This window comes from Cucumis sativus, chromosome 3 (genome assembly GCF_000004075.3).
Source record: "Cucumis sativus cultivar 9930 chromosome 3, Cucumber_9930_V3, whole genome shotgun sequence".
NCBI lineage: Eukaryota > Viridiplantae > Streptophyta > Magnoliopsida > Cucurbitales > Cucurbitaceae > Cucumis > Cucumis sativus.
In genome coordinates this window covers 32,353,130-32,375,728 of record NC_026657.2, presented here as the reverse complement: position 1 = coordinate 32,375,728, position 22,599 = coordinate 32,353,130, and the positions used below count along the sequence as shown (strand labels likewise).

Here is a 22,599-nt window from a genome sequence, read left to right as displayed (position 1 = left end):
TAGCAAAAAAATTAAAATTTTCATCTCCATGGTTAGTGTAGAAGTAAAACATATATAGCAAAGAAAAGTACTAAAAGTTCCATTGTGTTTTTACCTTCAAATGGAAGATCCAAGCATACTTGAGATTAAATTAATTACTTTGTTAAAGGTATGTTTTAGTCTTCCAAACTTATGTTATCATATATATATACATCAAGCGTGGTAGCAACATAAATCATCGGTCAAGAGTATATGTATAGTCGTCTTAATTAATCATGTTTACTAATAACGACAACTTTAATGAAATATTTAGCGGTTGATTCATCTTAATAATTTATTTTTTATAGGTAGAATGTATGGATGAATGAGAACCACGTAGGTAAACCCAACAATGAATTAAAGTTGAGGTAGTTGAAGAGTTTAAGTTTATGATTGAGTTAGTTGAAGAAGACATAGTATCCCTATAAATGAAGTTGGGGGGAAAAGAAAGGGTTGTGGTGTATGTGGAAGTGAAATGAAATGGAGATGAGTAGCAAAAGAGATGATAAAAAAAGATTGAAGATATTGTGCCTTCATGGATTTAGAACAAATGGAAGTTTTCTTAGAAAGCAAATTAGCAAATGGGATCCTTCCATTTTTGCTCATTTTGATATGGTATGTTATGTTATATGTATGTATACATCTTCCAACGCAGTTTTTTTGTTTTAAATTTTGATAAACTGTTGTACGTAATTAATATCACTATCTCAATACGATAGGGGTGTTATTGGATTAATTTACGGGTCAAGTAATTTCTTTGTAGAGAAGGCTTTCATATTTCTCCATATTAACAACTTACATTGTGGGTTAAATTCCATTGTAACGGTTTGAAAGAAAGGAAAAAAAAAAAAACTTTTGAAAAGCTTTTTTTTGTGATGAAAACGTTTCAAAACTTTAAAGATTTAGGGTTTAGTAGGAAACCTTTTTTTTTTTTTTGAGACGTAGTATCGTTCTAATTATGTTTGAGACTTTTTTTTATTCTTTATATCAAACTATGATAATACGAACTTATGAGCATTTGAGTTTAGTGTTCATTTTAATTATTTATTTATTTATTTATATGTTCTTTATATATTTAATTTTTGTAGTTATGTCAATTTCTTAAAATCGTACACTTGCACTGAATTCACACTTTTTTTAGTTAATTCGAGAAACAGTCAATTTTATATTCATTCAATTTCAACCTTACGATGAAAATGAAAATTTTGACCAAAACACCCTTTACTTGACCTAATTTATAACATATGTTAGTGACTAAATAATTTGTAGTTCAATTCTTCGACGAGTAAATTTTACGATAAAATATAAATTCAAATGCATGATATATATAATAAGAGTAATAGTAATAATTTGTACATTTAAACAGGAATTTCCAGATGGTATATTTCCAGCAGGAGGAAAATCAGAGATAGAAGGATATTTTCCACCTCCTTATTTTGAATGGTTTCAATTTAATGAGGTACAATTTAAAATCAAATATTTTTTTCTAATATCTCAATATATGTATGCATGTGTGTGTATATATATATCAAAGAAAGTGATATATATATCTTGTTTTAATTTGAACATGGCAGGATTTCACAGAATACAAGAACTTGGAAGAATGCATAGATTATGTATGCAACTACATCACTACAAATGGCCCTTTTCATGGCTTATTGGGTTTTTCTCAAGTATGTTTCTTTTATTTTCTCTTTTAGATCTTGTTTTAAAAAGCATACATTATTGTATTTTCAAATTCACAAAATTTAAATTTTAAATTGAAACAAAATGTATTTTCAAATATAATGAAAAAAAATAATTTATTTTTAAAAATTGCTTTATTGTTGATAAAATAGATAACTATGTTTAAATAACCTTCTAAATAATTTCAAAGGTATATTTTTAAGGGTTTATTATGACATTGTTATATGGTAGAGTAATTAAAATGAAAATTATTTTAAATACCTTGATTTTACTGTATTTAAAAATAAGCCTAATTAAAATTTTACTCATTATTCAGGGAGCAGTATTGTCAGCACTCTTATTGGGTTACCAAGCACAGGTATACATTAATTAATCGAAAATATATCTAAAATAAGTGAAATAACCATTTTGATTTCAAATGAGTGAAATAAAAACATTGCAAAAAGTATAGTTATATTGATTAAGTTAGTGAATGATTGCAATAAATTATATCTAAGTCAAAGAGGATTAGTCATGACATCCATTTACATTTGATTTGAACAAAAAAACAATCTGGAAGAGTATGATTTTGAAGCAAATGTTAATATTGAAACTTCTGAATGTTTGTATGAGTATTGATTTTGTTGAAGTATAAAATAAACTGAGAAAAGAAATTGGAAATGGAAAACAGGGAAAGGTGTTGAAAGAGCATCCACCAATGAAAATGTTTGTGTCAATATCAGGAACAAAATTCAAAGATGAAAGCATATGTGAAGTTGCCTACAAACACAAGATAAAGGTTAAATCTGTTCACTTCATAGGTGAAAAGGATTGGTTGAAACTTCCTTCTCAACAACTTGCTTCGGTCTTCCATGAGCCTCTCATCATAAGGCATCCTCAAGGACATACAGTTCCTAGACTAGGTCATTTCTAGTCTACACACTATTCAACATATAAACATCTGTTCAACATGACGAGAGACTAATGTTTTTTTTTTTTTATAGATGAATCAGCTACTAAAGAGCTCAAATGTTGGGTTGATGCAATACTTTCTAGTCGTGATCATGATGGAGATGGAGAAGTGAAGGAGAATGTCATTGACAAAGTAGATGAGAGAATTGAAAATCAGATCCTGAAAGGGGAGAATAAATGTATCGATGTTGTTTAATTTTATAACATAAGTTGATAGGGAGAATGGATGAGTAAGCTTACAATCAATTGTGAGCTTTATCAAGGGGAGAAACAATATGTGGTGTCCATGCTTATTATGCTTCAAGCATACACATTTCAATTATGTCAAGTCTTGAATTTATGAATTGTGAAGTAATTTGATTGAACACCATAAACAGGGGCTTATATATATATATTAATTTCACCTAATCTATAGGGTTTGCAAATCCTATTTCAAAATAACTGTACAGGCAACGTAATGCTCAATCAATGAAGATCATATTAGATTTTTTTTCCCCCTCAAAAGTGATTCACAGCATCACTTTTCTTAGAACAAAATCTGTATAGAACTTACAGTTGTTGAAAGGCAATCAAGCACCACGGTTAGGGCAAACATTTGCGAAGTGTGACGGATCACCACAAACAAAACATCTTCTATCAGATATTGGCTCACCAGTTGCTGACACAAATGTTGCTGCAATCTGACCTTGACCCCGATCCCGATCCCGATCACGACCACGACCACGGCCACGGCCACGGCCACGACCTGTGTTTTGACCAGGGTTAAGATTAGATGGTGCAGAGCCTGAGCTCCTGACATTAGACCGTTGAACACTATTTCCTCCATTGCCATTGTCTACGTTGTCTTCCCATCTGCAAAAGGATGCATTGTTTACATTTATGTTAACAAGAGACAAGTATAAGCAATATTAACGGTCTAAATTCACATTCAAATGTTGCTTTCTAAAAAGAAATGAAAGAATACAAGGGTATATAAAGAGAGACCAACTAAAAGAGGAAGGGTTCAATACCGCATTGTTTTTACCTCTTTTTTCTGTGTATGTGTTGGGGGTGGAGGGAATAAGCTATAGTTGATTTCCAAGTTGAAGGAAATGGAATAAGAAAATGTAAACATATAAATTTTGATTTTTAATATGATGGTTGAGTCATAAAGTTTTTTAACTTATTGTCAGATAGAAACTAGGCATGACCAGTTGATTGCTGAGTAGAAGGAAATGGAATAAGCTAACATTAATGTATAAGTTACGGTTTTAATGTCAAGGTAGATTATCATTATTGTCAAGTGCTTGAGTGTTCATGTTAAGTTGTTAACCTAATATCATTTTTAAAAAGAAAAAAAGTTTCAAAGAGATCAAAACAAACTTAAAGGGAGCTTGCGTACACGAAGAAATTGCACTCCTGAGATTGACATTTGTAGAACTTTCTTCCCCTATTATTGGCAGTATTAGCAGTCCGTAAGACGCATGGTGAGCCACAGCTACTACACGAAACTGAAGATTCTCCTGCCAACAAAACATAAAATAAGAATAAAAGAAAATGCTAGGTTTCAAATTTATCAACAGCAATAAAAGGAATCTGAAAGAAGATGACCCGCCATGTCAGAAGTTCAGACTTTATGTGCATACAATAAGTTCTTAGAATCCTTTCAATAAAATAACAATGATTCCAATTTTCTCAGATGAAGAAGAAGAATGATTACAGTGAAACTAAGAAGAAAAAAAGGTAAATCAATTCCGTCATGAAATGTGAGCTCAGTCATATGAAAATGACCCAAAGGCCAAACATATGACAGTAAACATCTCTATGTTTACAGCATTTGGCACACAAACCACTAAGAAATATTTAAAGAGTATCAAGTATTCAATTATAACGAGAGACAACAGAAAACCATGATTTACCACTTTGCCGACGCTGAGCACTTCTGGAACCTACAGATTGGGAAGGGCAATCATTTGAGGAATGCCCTACTTGTTGGCAGAAAATGCATACACTTTGCCCGGGGTTATCCCGCTGCACATTGGATGATGAAGTCCCTCGACCTCTAGCTGCAAAACATAATTTGAATGTGCAAAAAGTAAAATGGGGGGAAAAGTTATCGGAAGTGTTCCTTTTATTTCTTGAATCATGTGGATTATTTTCCCTTCTAATTTGTCCTTTTATATAAGAGGAATTTTTTCTTTTTAAAAAAAAAACGGAATCAATACTTTAATGAAAAGAACCTAGTGCTAGAAAATACATTCCAATTCGAAATAAGTAATACAAAGATATTAATAAAACCGAAGAAATGACAACATTCCAATTCAAGTAAATGTCCTTGGTGGAATAATTAGTAAAAGCTTTAGATTGAGAATATCATGATGAGGCAAGAAGACATGTTGAGCCCAATCGATCTGACCAATCAAGCAATTTGTCGTGGAAAACCTTCTAATTAAGTTTGAACCAAATCCCACATATTAGAGCGTTGATTCCATCGGACCAAAATATTTGAGATTTAGAAAATAATTTATTGAAAAGGCAATGAGACTATTGATTGATGCTTATTCCTAAACCAATCTATAAAAGGAGTGCAATACGAGGACTTCCTTGTGCACACAACTAAGTATTACGTTTGTCCAAACATGCTTAACTACGGAGTTATGATGGAATCCGGTGCATTAGTGTTAGTATGATCGCACCCTCCAAAACCAATTTATAAATTACCTAAAATATCCAATTTATAAACACACATTTTACTTAGATGGTGCAATGAACAGCATTCAGCATTCAAAAACCTGTTGTTGCTCCCCAGAAACTTGCAACTTGACGAAGTAAAAAGAGGTACGGGGAGAATTGGATGGTAAATTTTCTTTGCTTAATGCGATGTAGAGGACACTTTGATCAACCAAACAAATTTCAGGACATCATCAAATAGTAAATGTAAACAATTTAACAGCAATAAGCAAGCGCATGATGCTTCTTGATCCTTAACTCCAAAAACAAAACAAAACAAAATAAAACTAGCACATCTCAAATATTTTGAAGAAATAACTGCACAAAAAGTACATGCCTGATACGCGGGATCCGGTACCACAGATTTCAGTCAATTGCCTAAGAATATCATCACAACCACCTACACAACCTAATCATAAATCAAAGAACCAAGAATTTAGTACTTAGATCAAGGGAGAAATGAAGGAAAAACTATACAAAAGAAGACAGTATTGCAAATGGTACAACAAGAAGTGAGTTCGTGAGTTCTACTTATAATAAGGAAAAGAGAAGACTAATGAACCAGACAAGCCTATTCCACTTTCATGTTATTGACAGCTTACCTGACTGATAGTAATTTATATTTGTAGGTTCACGAAGCATTGCGGATGTTTATGAAAATATATGGAGTAGCTTCCCTTTCACTTTTTCTCAAATATCAAATATGTTTATGATATCACCGAAATGGCACCAAGATACTAATAAAAAATTCGATGTGGTGAGTTAAAAAGCTCAAATATCAAAATTTTACTGGCTTGCGAGTATTCGACTGTTTCCTTGTGTGCAAACTGTAATTACTGCATTGTACTGAGTTAGCTTACCTTGCAGTAAGAGGTTAATTGGTTAATTTCAGTTCCTACAAAGGTTGCTTTCCTCAAGTAAAACATAATCACTTTTGAAACTAAAGAGACATTGTTGACAACGGGATTTGTCCTTTTAGTTCAATGGTGTATTTAATACATAATTCAAATGAAGTCTCCATGATTAATTAAAATAATAGTACGTACCCAAGTGGTTAGCATTGTAGTTTGGTGGTATTTCCAGCTGGCGAAACTTGAATTGGATCAAGTAAACAGGGCCTGTTTGAAGAATTTTCAGAAAATAAAGGACGTCCATTATTTCCAGATCTATACTATACAGAAATCGTTGACAACATTATAAGAAAATAGGAAAGAACATTAATGAGATTCCAAATCAATGACAACTTCAGATGAAATGAACACTAGACCTGAAAATAACACGACAAGAACATGAAAATATAATTTTCTAAAACAGCCTGGCAAAGAGAATTAACAAAACAGCATCAGGTAATATGTTAAAACAAAAATCATTTTCTGGTTTTATTTATTAATGTTTTAAAAATACTGGAATCCAACATACCACGTTAAATGTGGTCGCATATAATTTTGTCATTCATTTTCAAGTAAGGCCTTCAATTTTGTTTACAGTAAGGTTATTTCCAATCATTTTAGGAAAAGAACAGAAGTGAAGTTGAAGCTAGTAAAAGATAGAAACCTGGAGTGCACAAGGTGCAACGATCAGAGGTTACTGTAGCTTCTGCAATGGATCCTGGGAGCCAGACAACATTTCTACACTGGAAATTTGTCAAAATATACGATAAATAACCATCTAACACATAAATAGTGGCATTGACTGTTGCTAACACAAAAATCAATATGTTTTCTCAGTACAAAAGATACACCACTTATAACATGTTGGAATTTTTTAATCAGTACAATAGTTAACTGGATTTAGAACAAGCAAGCAAGTTAAAAAAAAAGTGCCATGCATGCCCACATGAGAACCACATAATTCGCAGTCAAAGCTCCATAACCTTTGAGTTTCAAGTTTGGCCCTTTGTTGGAAGTCTTTCTCCTCTTTTCAGGTCCTTTCACATCATTTCTGAAGTTTGTCAGCTGGAAAGATCTTTTTATCTTTTGAAGTTTTGAAATGATGTTCCAGCCTCAAATAATTTTTGGTTCTTTCTTGGCTACTTCGTGTTGCCCTGTTGCTCTAATATTTTCCTATCGTTATTTGTTTTTCAAAGGCATGTTTTTGTTGGTAAAATTGGAATTTTATTGAATAATTCCTCTATTTCTAACTTTACAAGAACACAAAGGTCTATCTTAAATAGAAGCGAGACCTAAAACAAAAGAAAAAAAATCCTACCAAAATAATCACGCTATAATTAAATCTAATAAAGCAAATATTAAAACATAAATTAACACTCCCCTCCCCGTCAAGTTGGTGTAAAATTATCTTCCAATGCTGGCTTGGGAATTAACTTGCCTGGTTAGCTTTGGCTGCTTGGGAGTACAGAGTAGTTATTTTGTTGGTCAATTTTGTTTGCTTTCAAAGTTTGTGTTAGGTACCAAGATAATTAGTGTTGGAACGGGTACCAAGATAATTAGTATTAGAATGCTTTGAATTTGTTATGTGGCACTACAAACAACCCAGTACAGGGGTCTTGCTCTTTAGTTTTTCGTAATTGTGTATATATAGTTATTCACGATTTCGATTCTAGGGTTTTAGAGAAGTGAACATATAAACTCTTTAACCTAGTGACATCGTATTGTACTCTGAAAACATTCTCTCTAATAGTATTTGTTCTCCCTTTGCCCGTAGGCATAGCTAACACATTGTTAGTAAACCACATATATATGTGTTTCGATCTTTACATTCTTCTATTGCTTAATTGTTGATTTCGTAACAATTAGTATATGGGGTTAGGGATATAAGGGTAAGTAGATAGAAAGTTAATAACTAACAGTTAGTTACTGGATGTTGTATAAATAAAAAACTGTGGAGTGATCTAGACTTGAGTGAGAGCACTCAAGGAGGTTCCAAGTTCTTTTATACTTGGATTATCTTGATTCTTGTTAGGAAGTATCGTAACAGTTTCTCAAGCATTTTCTTTGGTTTTTTTTTGTTCTTTGTTGCAGGTTAATTGCGTTGTTGGTTTGTTCATTTGTTTTATTTTAGGTTTTTCATAGAAATTTTTCTAGACATTTTTTTCTTTTTTCCTTTGACAGTTTTTTTCGTTTTAGCTGGGTCCTTCCATTTGGTTGGCTGTTGTTTTTTTCTTTTTTTCATTTGACAGGTTATTTCTGTTTTTTTTTTTTTTTTTTGAAAAGGAAATAAAATTTTTCGTTGATGAAATGAAAGGAGTATGATGCTCAAAGTATATAAATCCCGAAGGAAGGTAAAAAAAATAACACCATGAAAACATTGATAGAGAAAATTAAGCGGCCCAAAAATACAAAAAGGTGAACAAAGTAAAGCAGCCGTTTACTAATTTACTTAATATGCCAACATCCTATTTATAAATTTATAAAAAGCACCATCATGGAAGATGCTCATATCACACCTGGGGAAAGGCCAAACATCCAACCATGTAATTTCCATCCTGCAAATTGTCAAAGTGAACTATTCAAGATAGTTACCACAAAAAATAAAAACTAAAATATTAAGACAAATGTAGTTCCAAGTTTCAACTACCGAAGGCAGATTTGAAAAGATTGAAAGAAAAAACTGATCATTTGGTTATTTAGCCTAAATATTTTTGTTCGCAGCTGTTTTAATTTTGACCAGCTTTGGGGCTTATGGTTTCTAGTACCAATTTTTTATTACGGAAACTGATTGTTTTAATTAAAAAAAACCGAGCTTGTATTGAGAAAAAAATATACAATTCAGCCAATAAAAGCTAGAGAACCAAAACTGAAAGATAAATCTACAAAAATAACAACCCAGAAAACGCCAAACTAGGCTTTTTTTTTTTAAGGATACGAGTCTCCCTATCATTAATATATAGAAAAATAGAGAGACAAAGCTCAAAGTACATGAGAGATAAAGGAGGGCAACGAGTATTCATTAATATACTTAACTACATAAGCATCCATAATAGTTTTATTATTTTCAACTTGATCCTTATATTTTACAATTCAATTTATTAGTACCCGTTGGGATGTTTTCTTGTTGTGTTTGTTTTATTTCAACATTAAAACCTTAGTTATCAAAGTTTCTTGTGTTCATCCAAAAGAATGATACATAATAAAATAGATGCGACAATGATTCCCTAAATCAAAATAAATAAATATCAAGATAAATAAAATTTTCCAATTTCTGAAAGTTTTATAATGAAATGGGTATAAAGAAGTAGGACAAATTCACATTAATTGAAAGGGTTTATGATTTACTGACTTGAAATACCAAATTTTCCATGAACATGAATTTAAATATCATTACCCTGTTTCTTTTAAGCACCATATCTGAGTCCTGACACAGCCCACACAGCTGAACAACTTCTCCAACTGCACGATTTTCATCCCCGCCAGAACCATTAGATCTGCATAGTGAAAGAGGATGCATCAACAGTTAAGAAAAATACAAAAACAAAATTTGATCAAGTAATGTAGAAACACCTCTCAAAGAAAACCTCCATTGCTTCAAGAAGTTTTTGCTTATTGACCCTTGCCTGCAGATATTTCCAAGTTTACGAGGAAAAAACGGAAAAAAGACACATCGTAAATGCAATAGATCCTTCACACTTCTTTGAAGAATAAACTATACCATTTACCTTTAGAACATTTTTCAGTTGAAATCTAAGCACATATAAAATTGAAAGGTTTACGGGCATTGAGAATCCTCTATAATAAAGCACAGACTTGTTATATTTCCTTTCTAAAAGTCAATTAACTTTTTATTTCTTATAGTCAATTAAATGAAAAGGTACTTCCTATATATATCATTCAGTATACTTCTTCTGTAAAAGATGATGCAACTTAGCATGAAAGAAAAGAAATATCCAAAAGCTCTAACCCAAAAGGAGTTTATTATCCAGCAAAAGTACAAAAATATAAAAGAACAATTCCCTATTCATCGAGAACTTCACCAAGGCACTAACCAAGAAGAACAAACTAAAATTAAAGTACAAAAAACGATTAATTACTCTACATATTGTGCCACATTTATTTACAAGATATTGAAGTCAAGAATGCAGTTCCAAAGAACAAATAATTTCTTCTAACGATTAAAAAATAAAAAGAAAAAAAAAAATCAAGCAATAGCAAATTTTTCAACGGATCAAGGACCAATTTAATAGCTTATTGAAAGTGCTTTTTGGATGTTTACTTGAAGGAAAAACTCTCAACCCAGATTGAATTGCTGTTGGTTACAAGACTTAGGTAATTCAGGGGAAAAAATGTGATTAAGGTGTGGGAGGAAATCCAATTTGTTTAAAGTTGACGTAGGTCCAGTTTCTTCCTTCAAGTTCAACCAGTCAAAATGTCCTTTAAATTTTAGAAAGAAATTCAGGTAGTCGTCACTCTAAATTGGTGAATGTAACTCCTAAATCTCACTTAAAGTTTCTTTTGTTTTTCCTTTATTTATTTTTTTGATATCCATATCTTGGCCATCCTTAGGGGACAATCACGAAACCCTGCTACATTTAGTTGTCAAGATAACATGTAGGATATAAAATTCTAGGTCGATGCCACCTTGGGTTGACTGATTCCCTTGAGCCTCACTAGATTTTTTTGAAGAAAAAAACCCTATTTGCACTAAGAAACCCTAGAGCTGAAAGTTCTCGTAGTCCAAAAAAATGAGAGTTTCATAATTTCTCTTTTAATTTTAATTTTAAAAAGTTTAGGGAGAGAATGTAATAAGTCTACAAAGAAGCCCTAAACTAAAGAATGTAAAGCAATAACAAAACATTTACATCATAATATAATGAAGAAATTCAAGATTTCCAATGTCTTTTAACACTCATATCTCATAAAGGTCTAACGGACTTGAATGACAGGAGAGTTTGGTCTTTAGAATCCTCAGGCCATTTTTTAGTTAAGTCCCTTTCAAAGCACCTTTCTCCCTCTTCACCTTTGGAAAAATATTACTTTTCTTCACCTTTGGAAAAAGATTACTTTAAAGCACTTTGGAAAACCAGCAGTCCAAGGAGAATAAATGTCTTGGTTTGGATTATGGCAGTGGGCTCTCTAAACTGTTCCGGGACTATGCAAAGGAAGCTTCCCAATATGTGTTTGCTGCCTTCAGTGTGCCCCCTTTGCTTGGAAAACAGTGAGCTATTAGTTCACTTATTCATTTTCTGTCCCTTCTCATCAAATTGTTGGTTTAGCATATTTTCTATACTCAAATCAGTTTGGGTCTTTGATGGTTCGTTTAGCGCCAATGTGTGCCAGTTGCTGAGGGGGCCTTATTTATCAAAAAAAGCCTTTTCTAATTTTGGTTAATTTGATAAAAAGCAATTCTAGCATAGATTTGGTTTGAACGTAACCAACGCATCTTCCATGATAAAAAAAGGAATTGGGTTGACATCGTAGAGATTTCTAAAAGAAACGCAGCAGCTTGGTGTTCTTCAAATGCAGAATTCAAAGATTACTCCATTCAAGACATCTGCCTCAATTGGACTGCCTTCATCGGATGAGTTTCATTGTAGTTTCCCCCGATTGCCAGTTCAGAATTAGTGCTTTTGTAGTTTGGATGAGTTTTATATGTATTTCTGCCGTTATGTTTTTACTTTTCAGCCTTGCTTTTATCTACCGTAGGTAACTTCTGTTGTATTTTTTGTTGTTACTTTGATATTTTCATGACCTTAGTATTGTTCTTTTACTTTGGTCTTTTCTTTGTATTTTAGATATGATGAGGGTGCTATGGGGATGTCAACCTAGTTGAGATGTCCGTGTGCACCTACTGATCCTAGCTCTCTCTCTCTCTCTCTCTCTCCCCTTTCTTGGCTTCCCTATTATTCTCATTGTATAGCTCTCTTGTACATTGAGTTTATTAATAATAAAGAAGCTTGTCTCCTTTTCAAAAAAAATAATATAATGATCCAAAGTATTTTAACATACTTATCGAGTACATTTCACATAACTACAAATCGAATAGGAAGAACACGTGAAAATGTTCGTTAAAAATCAAGTAATAATAAGCACAGCAAAGGATCTTGTCCCTTATTATCAACAAACGTGTAGAAGCAACCACTTTTAAGGTATCTTCCCTCACAAAGTATTAGATTAGTAAGTCAAAGGGCTAAGGCATACAAAGTTCACAAGATGGTTTGGGAAAGATACCATTTTCTTTTCTGTCTTTTCGGGCCCTTAATTTCAAGCTTTTATGTAATCACCTCAACGTTGTTAACTAGTTGGAAATCCCTCTTATAACCCCATGATCGTTTCTCATGAATGAAATTTTTAAATTTCTTATGAAAAAGCATACTTCCTAATTTCCCCAGGCTATACGAGTCGATGAACATTTTAGCGAAAAAAGGAAATGACAAGGATGTGGCAATATACCTTGAAATTTTATTTTGGCACTTTGATTCGTCACAAATGTGCTTAGTTTCACAACTAAAACCAATTCTGTGCAAGTTTCATTCATAAGGTGGAGACAAAATCAAAAATTAAATTCATGACAAAAACTTGTAAGCACAATTAATCGTAGTGCGCATTAGCTAGCCTGAACACTCACGGATATAAAAAAATAAAAAATAAAAAACAATTAATTCTTACATCTAAGAAGCAAGTTTTCATCTGCTGCAAGCATGAAGCCAACACTTCATCTTTTCGCTTAGTGCCCTCACTAACTGCTTTCATCTCATGCTCCATGATTGCTCTAAGGTTTGGCTTCCACAGATTATACCTAGAAAAAAGAGAATAAAAAAAGAAAACAGTTCAGAACTAGAATCACCGACCTATAAAGAAAGGCAATTGATGAGAGAAAAGATTTGTTTTCTGGAGGAGAAAAAGACAATACATAAATAGGGCAAAATCAAGCTATAGGAAGGATATACAAAAGCACCCCAATGAAGATAGATATTCAGATGAGAAAATCCCACGAATGATTCGTATAAAGAAGGATATAATTTCTCTATGATGCGTTGTTTTTGAGCCAAAACAACTGATGGTGTTCTTTGTCCCAAAAGTTTAAGCTAAAGGATTATGGTAAATTTAATTATATTGAGATTTCAACCAAAACTAACAGAACATAGTTAGAAATAATCATCTTATTTTCTGCAGAAAATTTATATATGACAAGCTACTAGGCTACTATGATTTCTCTCTGAGGGTAGCAAAGTCCATTTCATGTGAACTTCTATACGATGAAAGGTGTTTGTTTAAACTGGTATCTACATAATACTCTAAAGAAAAATACTCACCCCATGTCGTCATATCCCATAACCAGAGCCTTACCCTGAAAGAATTGTAAATTTTTAGAAGAAATCGAAAAAACTAAATGATTGTAGGGACAGAAAGTAAACCATAAAGTTATTCAAAAGCTCCTCAAATATACTGAAAGAAATCTAATCCAACAAAATAAGAAATTAATAAAGATCTTAAAACAACCGTATATAGAAACTCATGAAAATTAACAAATTGGACTCTACCAAACATCAACTTCTCCCCCAACTTTTTCCTCAATAATATGGTTAAGTCAAATGATAAAATAAAAGGGCACCATAAGATGGTTTCTTTCCATATTTGTGGAGTTTATGTCATTTGATTCTGCCAATAATCTACGGTGAGCATTGGAGAACTGCTTATAAATTATTTAAAAAATGGAAAGTTAATAAATAAATGCACCATCTCTTTACAGACAAGTAGTAGCAAATCTGTATAAATACACAAATATGCAAAACCTCATTTGCATAGTAGAATCTATCAGCTTAATCTTCCTACGAGCAATACAGGAACACGCCAGAGATGGCTTTTTTTTTTTCTTCTTTGACCCTTGTAGTATTTTTTCCTCAATGAAAGTTGTTTCTATGAGATGATAATAACAACATATATAACAACAATTTTTATCAGCTCGTGCATTAATGGTAGTGTTGATAGCATCTGATCAATCACATTAATTTTTCAAAAAGGATACCAACATTTGCATCAAGAAAATGAAAAGAGAGTAATGCTCCAAAATACAAAGAGAGCACATATAAAAATGAAGGCGTATAGGAAAGAAAAAATGACTTGGACAAAATACAAACTCATTACAAGGTTAGTTGGTGTGAACCGAGTGTTTGCATCCTTCGTTGCATAAAATCTATCCAACAGCTTCTTGATGTGGTCATGCATTGTTGCATCTGTACCAATTCCCTCCTTAAATAACGAACAAAAAAAGAACTTAATCAAAGATAAAGGCTTCACCATTCAATTGCAAAATAAATTCTAGTCCAGCATACAGGTTCAAAGTTCAAATCCCAGAATTTGCTCAGTTAGCAAACGCATCTCAGTTACCTTATCCATACAAGAAAGCAAATCAGCTTCACTCAGAAGGGGAGGTGGTCTAGTGACACCCGAATCAAGGGTTAATGTTGTTGGAACAAACTGTGAAAGAAACGGCCACAAAAGATACAGTTATTGACACCTTTAATTACCTGCTCTAAAAAAAAAATAAGAAGAAGAAGCTAAGTTCAACCTCCTCAAACAGAAGGCCAAACAATTCCCTCAATTAAATCTTGGTTATTGATTTTGTTTTAGCCATAAGAGTTGTTAGATGTATCGTCGACAATCAGTAAATGGAAAGTAAAAACATTAGTAAATAAACCTAATTGCCACCAAATGATAGACCAATGGACCTATTGTTTGTGATATTCTAAAATTTCTTCTTATTTCTAATAAGAGATTAAAGAAAACTATTGGCTAATAATTTTTTTTTATATCCGTTAGTGTTTGGGCCAAGTTACGCGCACCTAAACTAATTTCACGAGACAACCCGCCTAACCATACAACATTTAGGTGTCAAGGTAACTCGTAGGAAATTGATTCCTAGGTAAGTGATCACCATGAATTGAATGAATCCACGACCTCTTAGTTAGTTATTGACCTGATATTAGAATTTTCAATCACAAAGGTATGCAAGAAGATTAAAGTTTCAAATTTGCAACCAAAGTACTTCAGTTTTCAACCAAGAGTTTGTTACTCTAAATCATTATTCTAGTAAATGATGCCGCCATTTACCCCATCATGATCAATTATAATAAACTCAAAAACTTATAATTTAGTTTTGGGTCAATATAAAGGATAATCTGGTTTGGACAAGAAATACTTTCCTTCCCCATATGCTGAATAAATATTATTGGTACAAAACTTGACTGGTATTTTGTATTACCTGTAGCATATCCTTTTATTTTCTATGTAAAAGCGTGATTTTTCATGCAGAGAAACAAAACCAAAAAATAATAATAATAATGTTGTTCTTGTTGTTGTTAAGGAAAATTATTATTTTTAAATCATTGCATGTAACTTTCCCATATATGAAAGTATGAATTATGAATAATGAATGAACACGTTGATTTGCTCAAAGGCAACCATATGCAGGACCAGGACTACCATAATAGACTAATCAATATAAAACGTAATGAGTGAATAGAAACCTGTTGCCCAGAAACGTAGGTTGGAATAGTTGAACCTCCCCATGATTCAAAGCGGTAAACATCCAGGTAATTTCTCTGGTCAAGGAGCAATCACATCAAACAAAACCAAGATTTTAATGAGTTAGATAGAATTTTACGTGGAAGAACTTCTTTACCACCAATACTTCACGTGAGAGAGAGAGAGAGAGAGACATCAGAACTTGGCCAACTGTTCAGTCCTACTATATATTTATTTTGCAAATAATGCGATGCTGTTTTCAATTTAAAAACATGGTAATATGACTAATTTGTAGTTAGTGTTGCAGAATATCCTTTACCATTGGTAGCACCAACTTTTAGTTAACATTTCTTATTTCCATTTACAATAACAAGATTTTCAAGAGGCTAAATAAAATCTCTTGTGCCACCTCATTAGCAGCAAATTCACCAACCAACCAAGATTGGTTATTTATAGATGTGAGTGGTAGTTTACAATCAGTTGTTTGGGTGTAACTAATCAGTTATTTCAACTGATTAGTTAAAGAAAACAGAATGTAACAGGGATAACAACTAATACCTAACTGTAACTAACACCTTAATTGTGTAACTACATCACATTACCTCAAAATACTATTAGCCCTCTTAAAAAAATAAAAGATTCAGAAATTTTATGTGAACTCACTGCTAGTATCATCCTCCCAGACGTAGAAAACAATTCACCAGCAATATCAATTTCAACCGTAGTTACAGCACCTACAGCTGGCTGTGATACACATGCAAGGAAATGACGAACGACTAGCTCATATAATCTCTGTGAAGAAAAAATCTTACGATTATTGATGACTAAGGACAACAAGATTGTCATATACGAGGACCAAAACAAACACAGATATGCAATTTAACAGACAAGTAATCAAAAGCTTTTACATGGTGATCCTGGCTCCATCCACGTTCCCCAGCCGAGAACTTTGTTGGGTGAATAGGTGGATGAGCTTTGTCATCATGCCCCCCACCACTAGGATTCCTCCAAAGTCTTGATTCCGGATCTAGCAACCTCTGTGCATATGCTCCCCATATTTGGTGTTCTTGTTGTTCTCGCACAATACCCTATATTATTGAAGTTCTTAAGCACCAATTAAACTCAACAAGCTAAAGAGAACAAAGTTGAACACATTAGACATCTTTTCCATTTTTCACTAAAAAATTCCATGATTCCATGGATAAAGTTAAATATCCATTTGTAAATTGAAAGTTATGCATAACTAATAGCTATAGACTGACTTTCAAGTAAATTAGCAAGCTTACGATTAAACAAAACATAGAATTTTATGTACTAAAAGAACCGGAGAAGTTGTGAACCTATTACACCCTATTATGACCACTTGAGCTATACTCATCAAAAACTAAGGAGCCTTGTTCAAATGCAACGTTAGTAAAGGCTCAAAAGTATTCTACACATTTTATCTCACAATAAATACATTACTCCAACAACCGTTCTTTAAATTTACTTCAGTTAAAAGTTCAGCCAAATAATTCAACCTTAAAACTGTTTGCTCAAGTAAGAAAACATTTCCTCAATATAATAATAAATAATAATAAAAGAGTAAGAAAAAAATGCCAGCGATATTGGTAGCAGAGACCATCACCAAAACGTATACCTACATGAAGATCAGTCCTTTGAGAAAAGCAATCAGTCTCTGTACGAGGATAACTAATGAAACCTGCTTGGTATAGATCTTCGGCCACCTTAAAACAACCAAAACAAAGGGCTTCTTTATTACCAACATGAAAAAAAGTTCAAAAGCAAACTAAATAGCGATGACAAAAACAAGAGAATCTTATGAAGGTTACAACAAAACAAACAAGAGAATCATTATTTATTACCTATTATAGCAATTTCCTTAAAACATTTTCTATAAGAAACTCAAAAGGCTAAATGAAATGAAATAAGTCGATGAATGCAAACTACGTAAGATAAAGCAAAAAAGTTTTCCCCTTTTTGATGAAAACACAACTTTAATGAGAAAAAAAAAAAAAGAATACACAGGCATAAAAAACCGAGCCCAGAACAGAAGGGAGTACTACAACAGAAAGGAGTTCCAGCATGCATGATGAATTAATAATGAAGCAAAGACAAAATTTTGGCTGTAACCTTCATGGTGTGTTCAGAACTCATTCGGAAGTACCGTGAAGCTCGTTTTTCAAGCTCAATTGTATTCAATGGATGAGGAGGGTACTTTAATGTCTCTTGTCGTCTAACATTTACAACCTAAATAGAATTGAAAGATTATAAATCCAGAAACAGCATGCATTAAGGATTATACACCAAGTAAAATTTCAACATACTCACTGTAGCAGTGGATTCTTGTACACACATTTCATAGAATACAACAGCACAGGTATAATCAAATAGATTCCCTCTTCTGCAAAATGAATAAACCTAATAATCACCAACAGTTAAAGTTGACGGGAAAATATTAAAATTATCAAATAAATCAAGTCAACAGCAATTTACGTCCAACTAAACGTAGAAATCCCATCATCAGAATTGTGTGAACAGTTGATTGTCCAAAATTCTTCTGGCTCATGGGATTGAATCTCCCAGTACCGCTCAACAACAAAGCCAAGAGTAGGAAACTAAGGACGAAAGGAAGTAAGAAGGCATACAGTTACGCATCAGCAACGATGTAATACAAGTTTGAGAGAGAGAGAGATAGGGGAGGAAGAAGAAGAGTAAATCATGCACCTACAACTTACCTGACATGGCCCATAACTCAAAACAATATTTCTGTCATCTGTGACAGAATCAATATTAAATGCATCTTTCAACAGCAGAGTTTGGAACCTAGTGAAAGAAGCTCCAATTCTTAGATCAATTTCCTGCAAGTATAAAAGTAACCGTAATAATAGCAGTAAACAATTACAACAAAATGGAAGTTCTGCCCGAAGTGCAATTACTTGTCTAGCATCAACTGCATCAGCAAACCATTTATTTGGTTGGACAAGATTTTGAACAGCATCGTGAATATCCCTGAACTCAAGATTGCCATTCACAATGTAGAAGTAATCAGTAATGAACCTTTGAAAACCACATAGCAAAATAGAAACAAGATTTAAAATGTGGAACCTTTCAATCAAAGCAGAGAAGTGAGCTCTCTTAATGTTAAGATGATGATTTACTGCTGTGCAAACTTCCACCACTTCGAATGCAATATTCTCTCCTTCTCTATCACAATCAAGCCAAAGGACAAGCCATTGAGCCCTTCTAGATTCTTGTTCCAAAGTCCTCTTTATATCCAACTTGTCCTAAAAACAGTTTTAACCACAATGAAAATCCAGCTCAAAACTTGACATAAACTGCAGGGACTACAATACCAGACCTTAGAGACCTTTCTGCCATGACGTGAATTTTAGTGACATGCCCATGCGGCGATATGGGACTTGCAGGGTGAAAGTTACTTGATGAGGTTACAAAATATTTACTAGATGGTGATTGGATGTGGAAGGAGAGTGATCAACAAAAGGAAAAAAATTTCCAAGCCAAGCCAAGTTTTTATAGGTCAACAGAATTTTACAAATGGGAGGGGCTACAGGAGAGCATTAGATTTCTTAACACAATAAAATGTTTCTTAAAGTTTTTGGAGTACACGTTCCAAGATATTGATGGAAGCCTATAGGTCTCTGCTTCTTGCCACATATTGATCAATCCAATTTAATGGTGAAGATTGATTTCTCAATATTTTCCACTTTATCCAATCCACATGCAACATTAAAAATAAAAATAAATAGAAGTCCAAGAATGCAAGTGAGCGGACAAGGTTAGATATTAGAGCATTGTCAATAGCTTTAACTCGCATGGGGATGTAGTAGTAAAAGTAAGATAACCGTAGAGAACTCAAGATTGCGGTTAGTTTCATGGAGCTGTTTAAAATCTTATTAAAGCCTTGTTTACGTGTTTACTCAGTAATCTGAATTCTCGTCAATGATCTCTTGGCTTTCCCAAATAAAGAGAAATAACATTCAAAAATATAGGCAAACTAGCTAGTGTGACATATTCTTCCCTTTGGCTACTGGGTAGCTTTACCTTTACCGATCGTTTTGTGCCTTTGTCAAAGTAGAAGGCAACAATAACTTTTTTAGAACCTTCTTAAAGTATCTACAATAATAGCTTGAGTGTAAATATTGGACATCTCTAGAATTATCTATAAGAATGCAAACAGGTATCTCAAAAAAAAGATCTAGAAATATCTTATGCCTGCTTTTGGCTCCAAAGAATTCTGAGAATTCCTTTAAACAAGGAAAACCCCTAGAAATAGCTAAGAATATATGTAGAATCCAAGAAGAACCTAGAGAGACCCCTTACTTGGACAACAAGGATCTCGTGCGTGCATGTAAGTCAATCAAAAAAGAAAAAAAGAAAGAAAGAAAGAAAAGCTAAAGAGTAAGACAACCTCAAAGTGAAAAAAAGTGAGTGAGTTTGTATCCAGAGAATGAAAAAATATTCTCTCAAATGTCCTCATATTTTCTTCTAAGTAATTGTCTCTTTTGTGCCAATTTCTTCAACAACCTTTACAAGATGATTACGGTGTTGGAAAACTTACTTTTAACACAATTCACTTTTTCAGATATTTGATTCCACTTCTATAATTCCAGTACACCTCACCTCCTATTTGGCGGTGCAAGTGTCTATATCGCCAGATATACATTTTTATCCTCCTATAGCGAGAGGGTCTTCCAGGTCGTTGCTCATTTATCCCATGGTTCCCTTCCCCCATCAGATTATGTTTCAGCTGCTTGTCAAGCAAAACCTTCGCTGACTGCAACTCTGATGTGGTAACCCCAATAGGAAGATGCACTGATTAGAATCAAGAACAGCCACTTGAAACTTGCCTAACTAAGATCAGAGAGAGAATGATCCAGGACCGCTTCGAGGCAAAGAGGAGGAACATTTTCATAGAAATGGATTAAAACAAATGTATCGGCTTATAGCGCCGATCCTCACACGGAATTTTTGTCTGAAATAAGGCTAATACTAAAAACCGTTGGTCTTCCTACCTGAAACTGCTACAAGCTAAACTAACAATACACTGAATGCTATATATTAAATGCGTCTATAGGTATCCATGATGCAAACATCAAACGAGACAATGCTGTCTAGGAAGAAAGGGATAGGAAAATGCAAGTGGGAAGAAAACGAAACAAACCTCGGGGACAAATTTGTGGACGGGAGCGTGGAAGAGCTGGACTGGGTCGCAGGAATGCCATTTGCGGTACCGTTCTTCGAAAGCAAGCTCCATGAGGTGGCCAGTGACAGAAGTGACGATCATATTACAAGACTGGCCTCGAATGGCGTAGTTGAACTCGAAAATCTTGTTGTAGCGAGAGCGACCATCGCGAACTCGTAGACCCTGGTTCCTGGAGAGTATGGTAGCGACAGATTTTGCCACCGATGGCTTCTCTGCCACATTGAGGACGGTAATCGAACGGCCGCCGGACATGGTAACGGCACCGCCCTTCTCCAACGAATAGCTCTAAGATTTTGGAGGGATTACGATATGGCGGGAAGGGTTTTTACATACTACTGGGGGTATTTAGGTCATATGTCATATGCAATATTTTAATTTAGTGTTCACGATAAAATTTTGATTTTTCATATCTTATATGGTAGAAAAAACTTGAAATCTTCTCTTTTGTAAATATTTTAATTTCTTTTACCATTACACTAATCTTCCTCAATTTTATAGTTTATATTTTCTCTATTTCTCAAATTTAAGATTCACATCAAAACAAAAATTTAAAAAAAAAAAGCCACATGTGCAATGTCACGTTATTTTTTTAACTAACGGACCATTTAAATTTGTTAGAATTACAGAAACTAAAAGTGTCATTTTACTTTATAGAACCTAGAAAATAAAATCAATTAATGAATTTATATGTATATTTGATAGTTTAATAAATATTTGAAGTGAAGCGTTGTCCACGTTTCTCGAAGTTGTTGAAGAAGGAAAGGAAAAAGAAATGGCCAAACGTGGAAATTGAAAGAATCAATGGTTAGGTCAACACAGACGCGAAACTTCAACGCAACCCTTACAATTTCAAGTCTCATAGCCTTCAAGTTGGACCCTTTTTTTTTTGCCCTTTCAAACTTCAATAATACCAAACAAAACCCACATTTCCTCTTGTCTCCTTCATTTCCCATATTTATTCATATGCCCTCTCTCTTTTTCCTCCTTCACATTTGTGATATTATTATTCCGAGAATATTAAAACTTTATGGGCTTTTTGTACATATGAAATGAACGAAGTCTTATTAATTAATAAATAATTTATCTTAGCTATATAAAATTATTTATTATTAAAAAAATTAATTAATATTGTTAATCTAGTATTACTTGTTTTCTTCCGTTTCATTAAATAATCATTTAGTTACAGGTTATATATACATATTAGTAATCCAAATACATATCCAGACACATGCATTCAAATCATAGATATTTAATAATTATTATTAATAAAGGAAAAAAAATACAAAAATAGAACAGTGAAGTCATATACTCAGTACATGATAAAGTAAAATTGTAGATACGATACACAACTTCATTTATATATGCTAACATGTCAATATTATTCATTAGGTGTATTTCATGTATGAAGTCGTACATCATATACATGACTTCTAGTATAAATTTTAACGTTCTAAATTTGAAAACAAAAGTTTTAAAACTATTTCAATATTGGAAAATAAATAGTCCCTAAACTATTTCCCTCACAATCTTCTCAATTTTTTTTTATTTATATAAGAAAAGAAAAGAATTATTATAAGCTTTTACATA

At 33.1% G+C, this 22,599-nt stretch overlaps 2 protein-coding genes across 3 annotated transcripts; one reads left to right on the top strand and one right to left on the bottom strand.

Annotated features, from left to right (window-relative positions):
• Positions 1-461: 461 nt before the first annotated feature.
• LOC101209597 (esterase OVCA2) lies at positions 462-3,063 on the top strand. Its single transcript, XM_004136552.3, has 6 exons — positions 462-633; positions 1,385-1,477; positions 1,593-1,691; positions 2,021-2,062; positions 2,375-2,606; positions 2,688-3,063. Exons 1-6 carry the CDS (start codon positions 499-501, stop codon positions 2,849-2,851), a joined length of 765 nt encoding a protein of 254 aa, XP_004136600.1. The 5' UTR covers positions 462-498; the 3' UTR covers positions 2,852-3,063.
• LOC101209351 (DNA topoisomerase 3-alpha) lies at positions 3,016-21,336 on the bottom strand. 2 transcript variants are annotated; one of them, XM_011653833.2, is made up of 24 exons: positions 20,971-21,336; positions 18,894-19,072; positions 18,725-18,797; positions 18,524-18,646; positions 18,282-18,403; positions 18,117-18,189; positions 17,919-18,035; positions 17,429-17,512; positions 16,694-16,873; positions 16,449-16,577; positions 15,788-15,862; positions 14,649-14,738; positions 14,406-14,510; positions 13,574-13,608; positions 12,927-13,056; positions 9,825-9,877; positions 9,649-9,748; positions 8,771-8,809; positions 6,919-6,997; positions 6,411-6,482; positions 5,702-5,773; positions 4,554-4,700; positions 4,037-4,157; positions 3,016-3,507 (listed from the first exon to the last, which is right to left on the bottom strand). In XM_011653833.2, exons 1-24 carry the CDS (start codon positions 21,262-21,264, stop codon positions 3,225-3,227), a joined length of 2,775 nt encoding a protein of 924 aa, XP_011652135.2. In that variant the 5' UTR covers positions 21,265-21,336; the 3' UTR covers positions 3,016-3,224. The 2 variants fall into 2 exon arrangements, with proteins under 2 accessions (XP_011652135.2, XP_031738554.1); XM_031882694.1 differs by lacking the exon at positions 20,971-21,336 and having other exon boundaries at positions 18,524-18,611; positions 18,894-19,035.
• Between the last annotated feature and the right edge of the window lie 1,263 nt (positions 21,337-22,599).

What these genes read in the sequence shown, in the direction of transcription:
- LOC101209597 (XM_004136552.3), top strand. Translation starts at nt 499, where the DNA reads ATGGAGATGAGTAGCAAAAGAGATGATAAAAAAAGATTGAAGATATTG. An exon ending in AATGGTTTCAATTTAATGAG is followed by an intron (nt 1,478 to 1,592) that starts GTACAATTTAAA and finishes TGAACATGGCAG; the next exon opens with GATTTCACAGAATACAAGAA. An exon ending in GCTTATTGGGTTTTTCTCAA is followed by an intron (nt 1,692 to 2,020) that starts GTATGTTTCTTT and finishes CTCATTATTCAG; the next exon opens with GGAGCAGTATTGTCAGCACT.
- LOC101209351 (XM_011653833.2), bottom strand. Translation starts at nt 21,264, where the DNA reads ATGTCCGGCGGCCGTTCGATTACCGTCCTCAATGTGGCAGAGAAGCCA. An exon ending in ATGGAGGTTTTCTTTGAGAG is followed by an intron (nt 9,749 to 9,824) that starts GTGTTTCTACAT and finishes TTCACTATGCAG; the next exon opens with ATCTAATGGTTCTGGCGGGG. An exon ending in TGGTGCTTAAAAGAAACAGG is followed by an intron (nt 8,810 to 9,648) that starts GTAATGATATTT and finishes GACAATTTGCAG; the next exon opens with GATGGAAATTACATGGTTGG.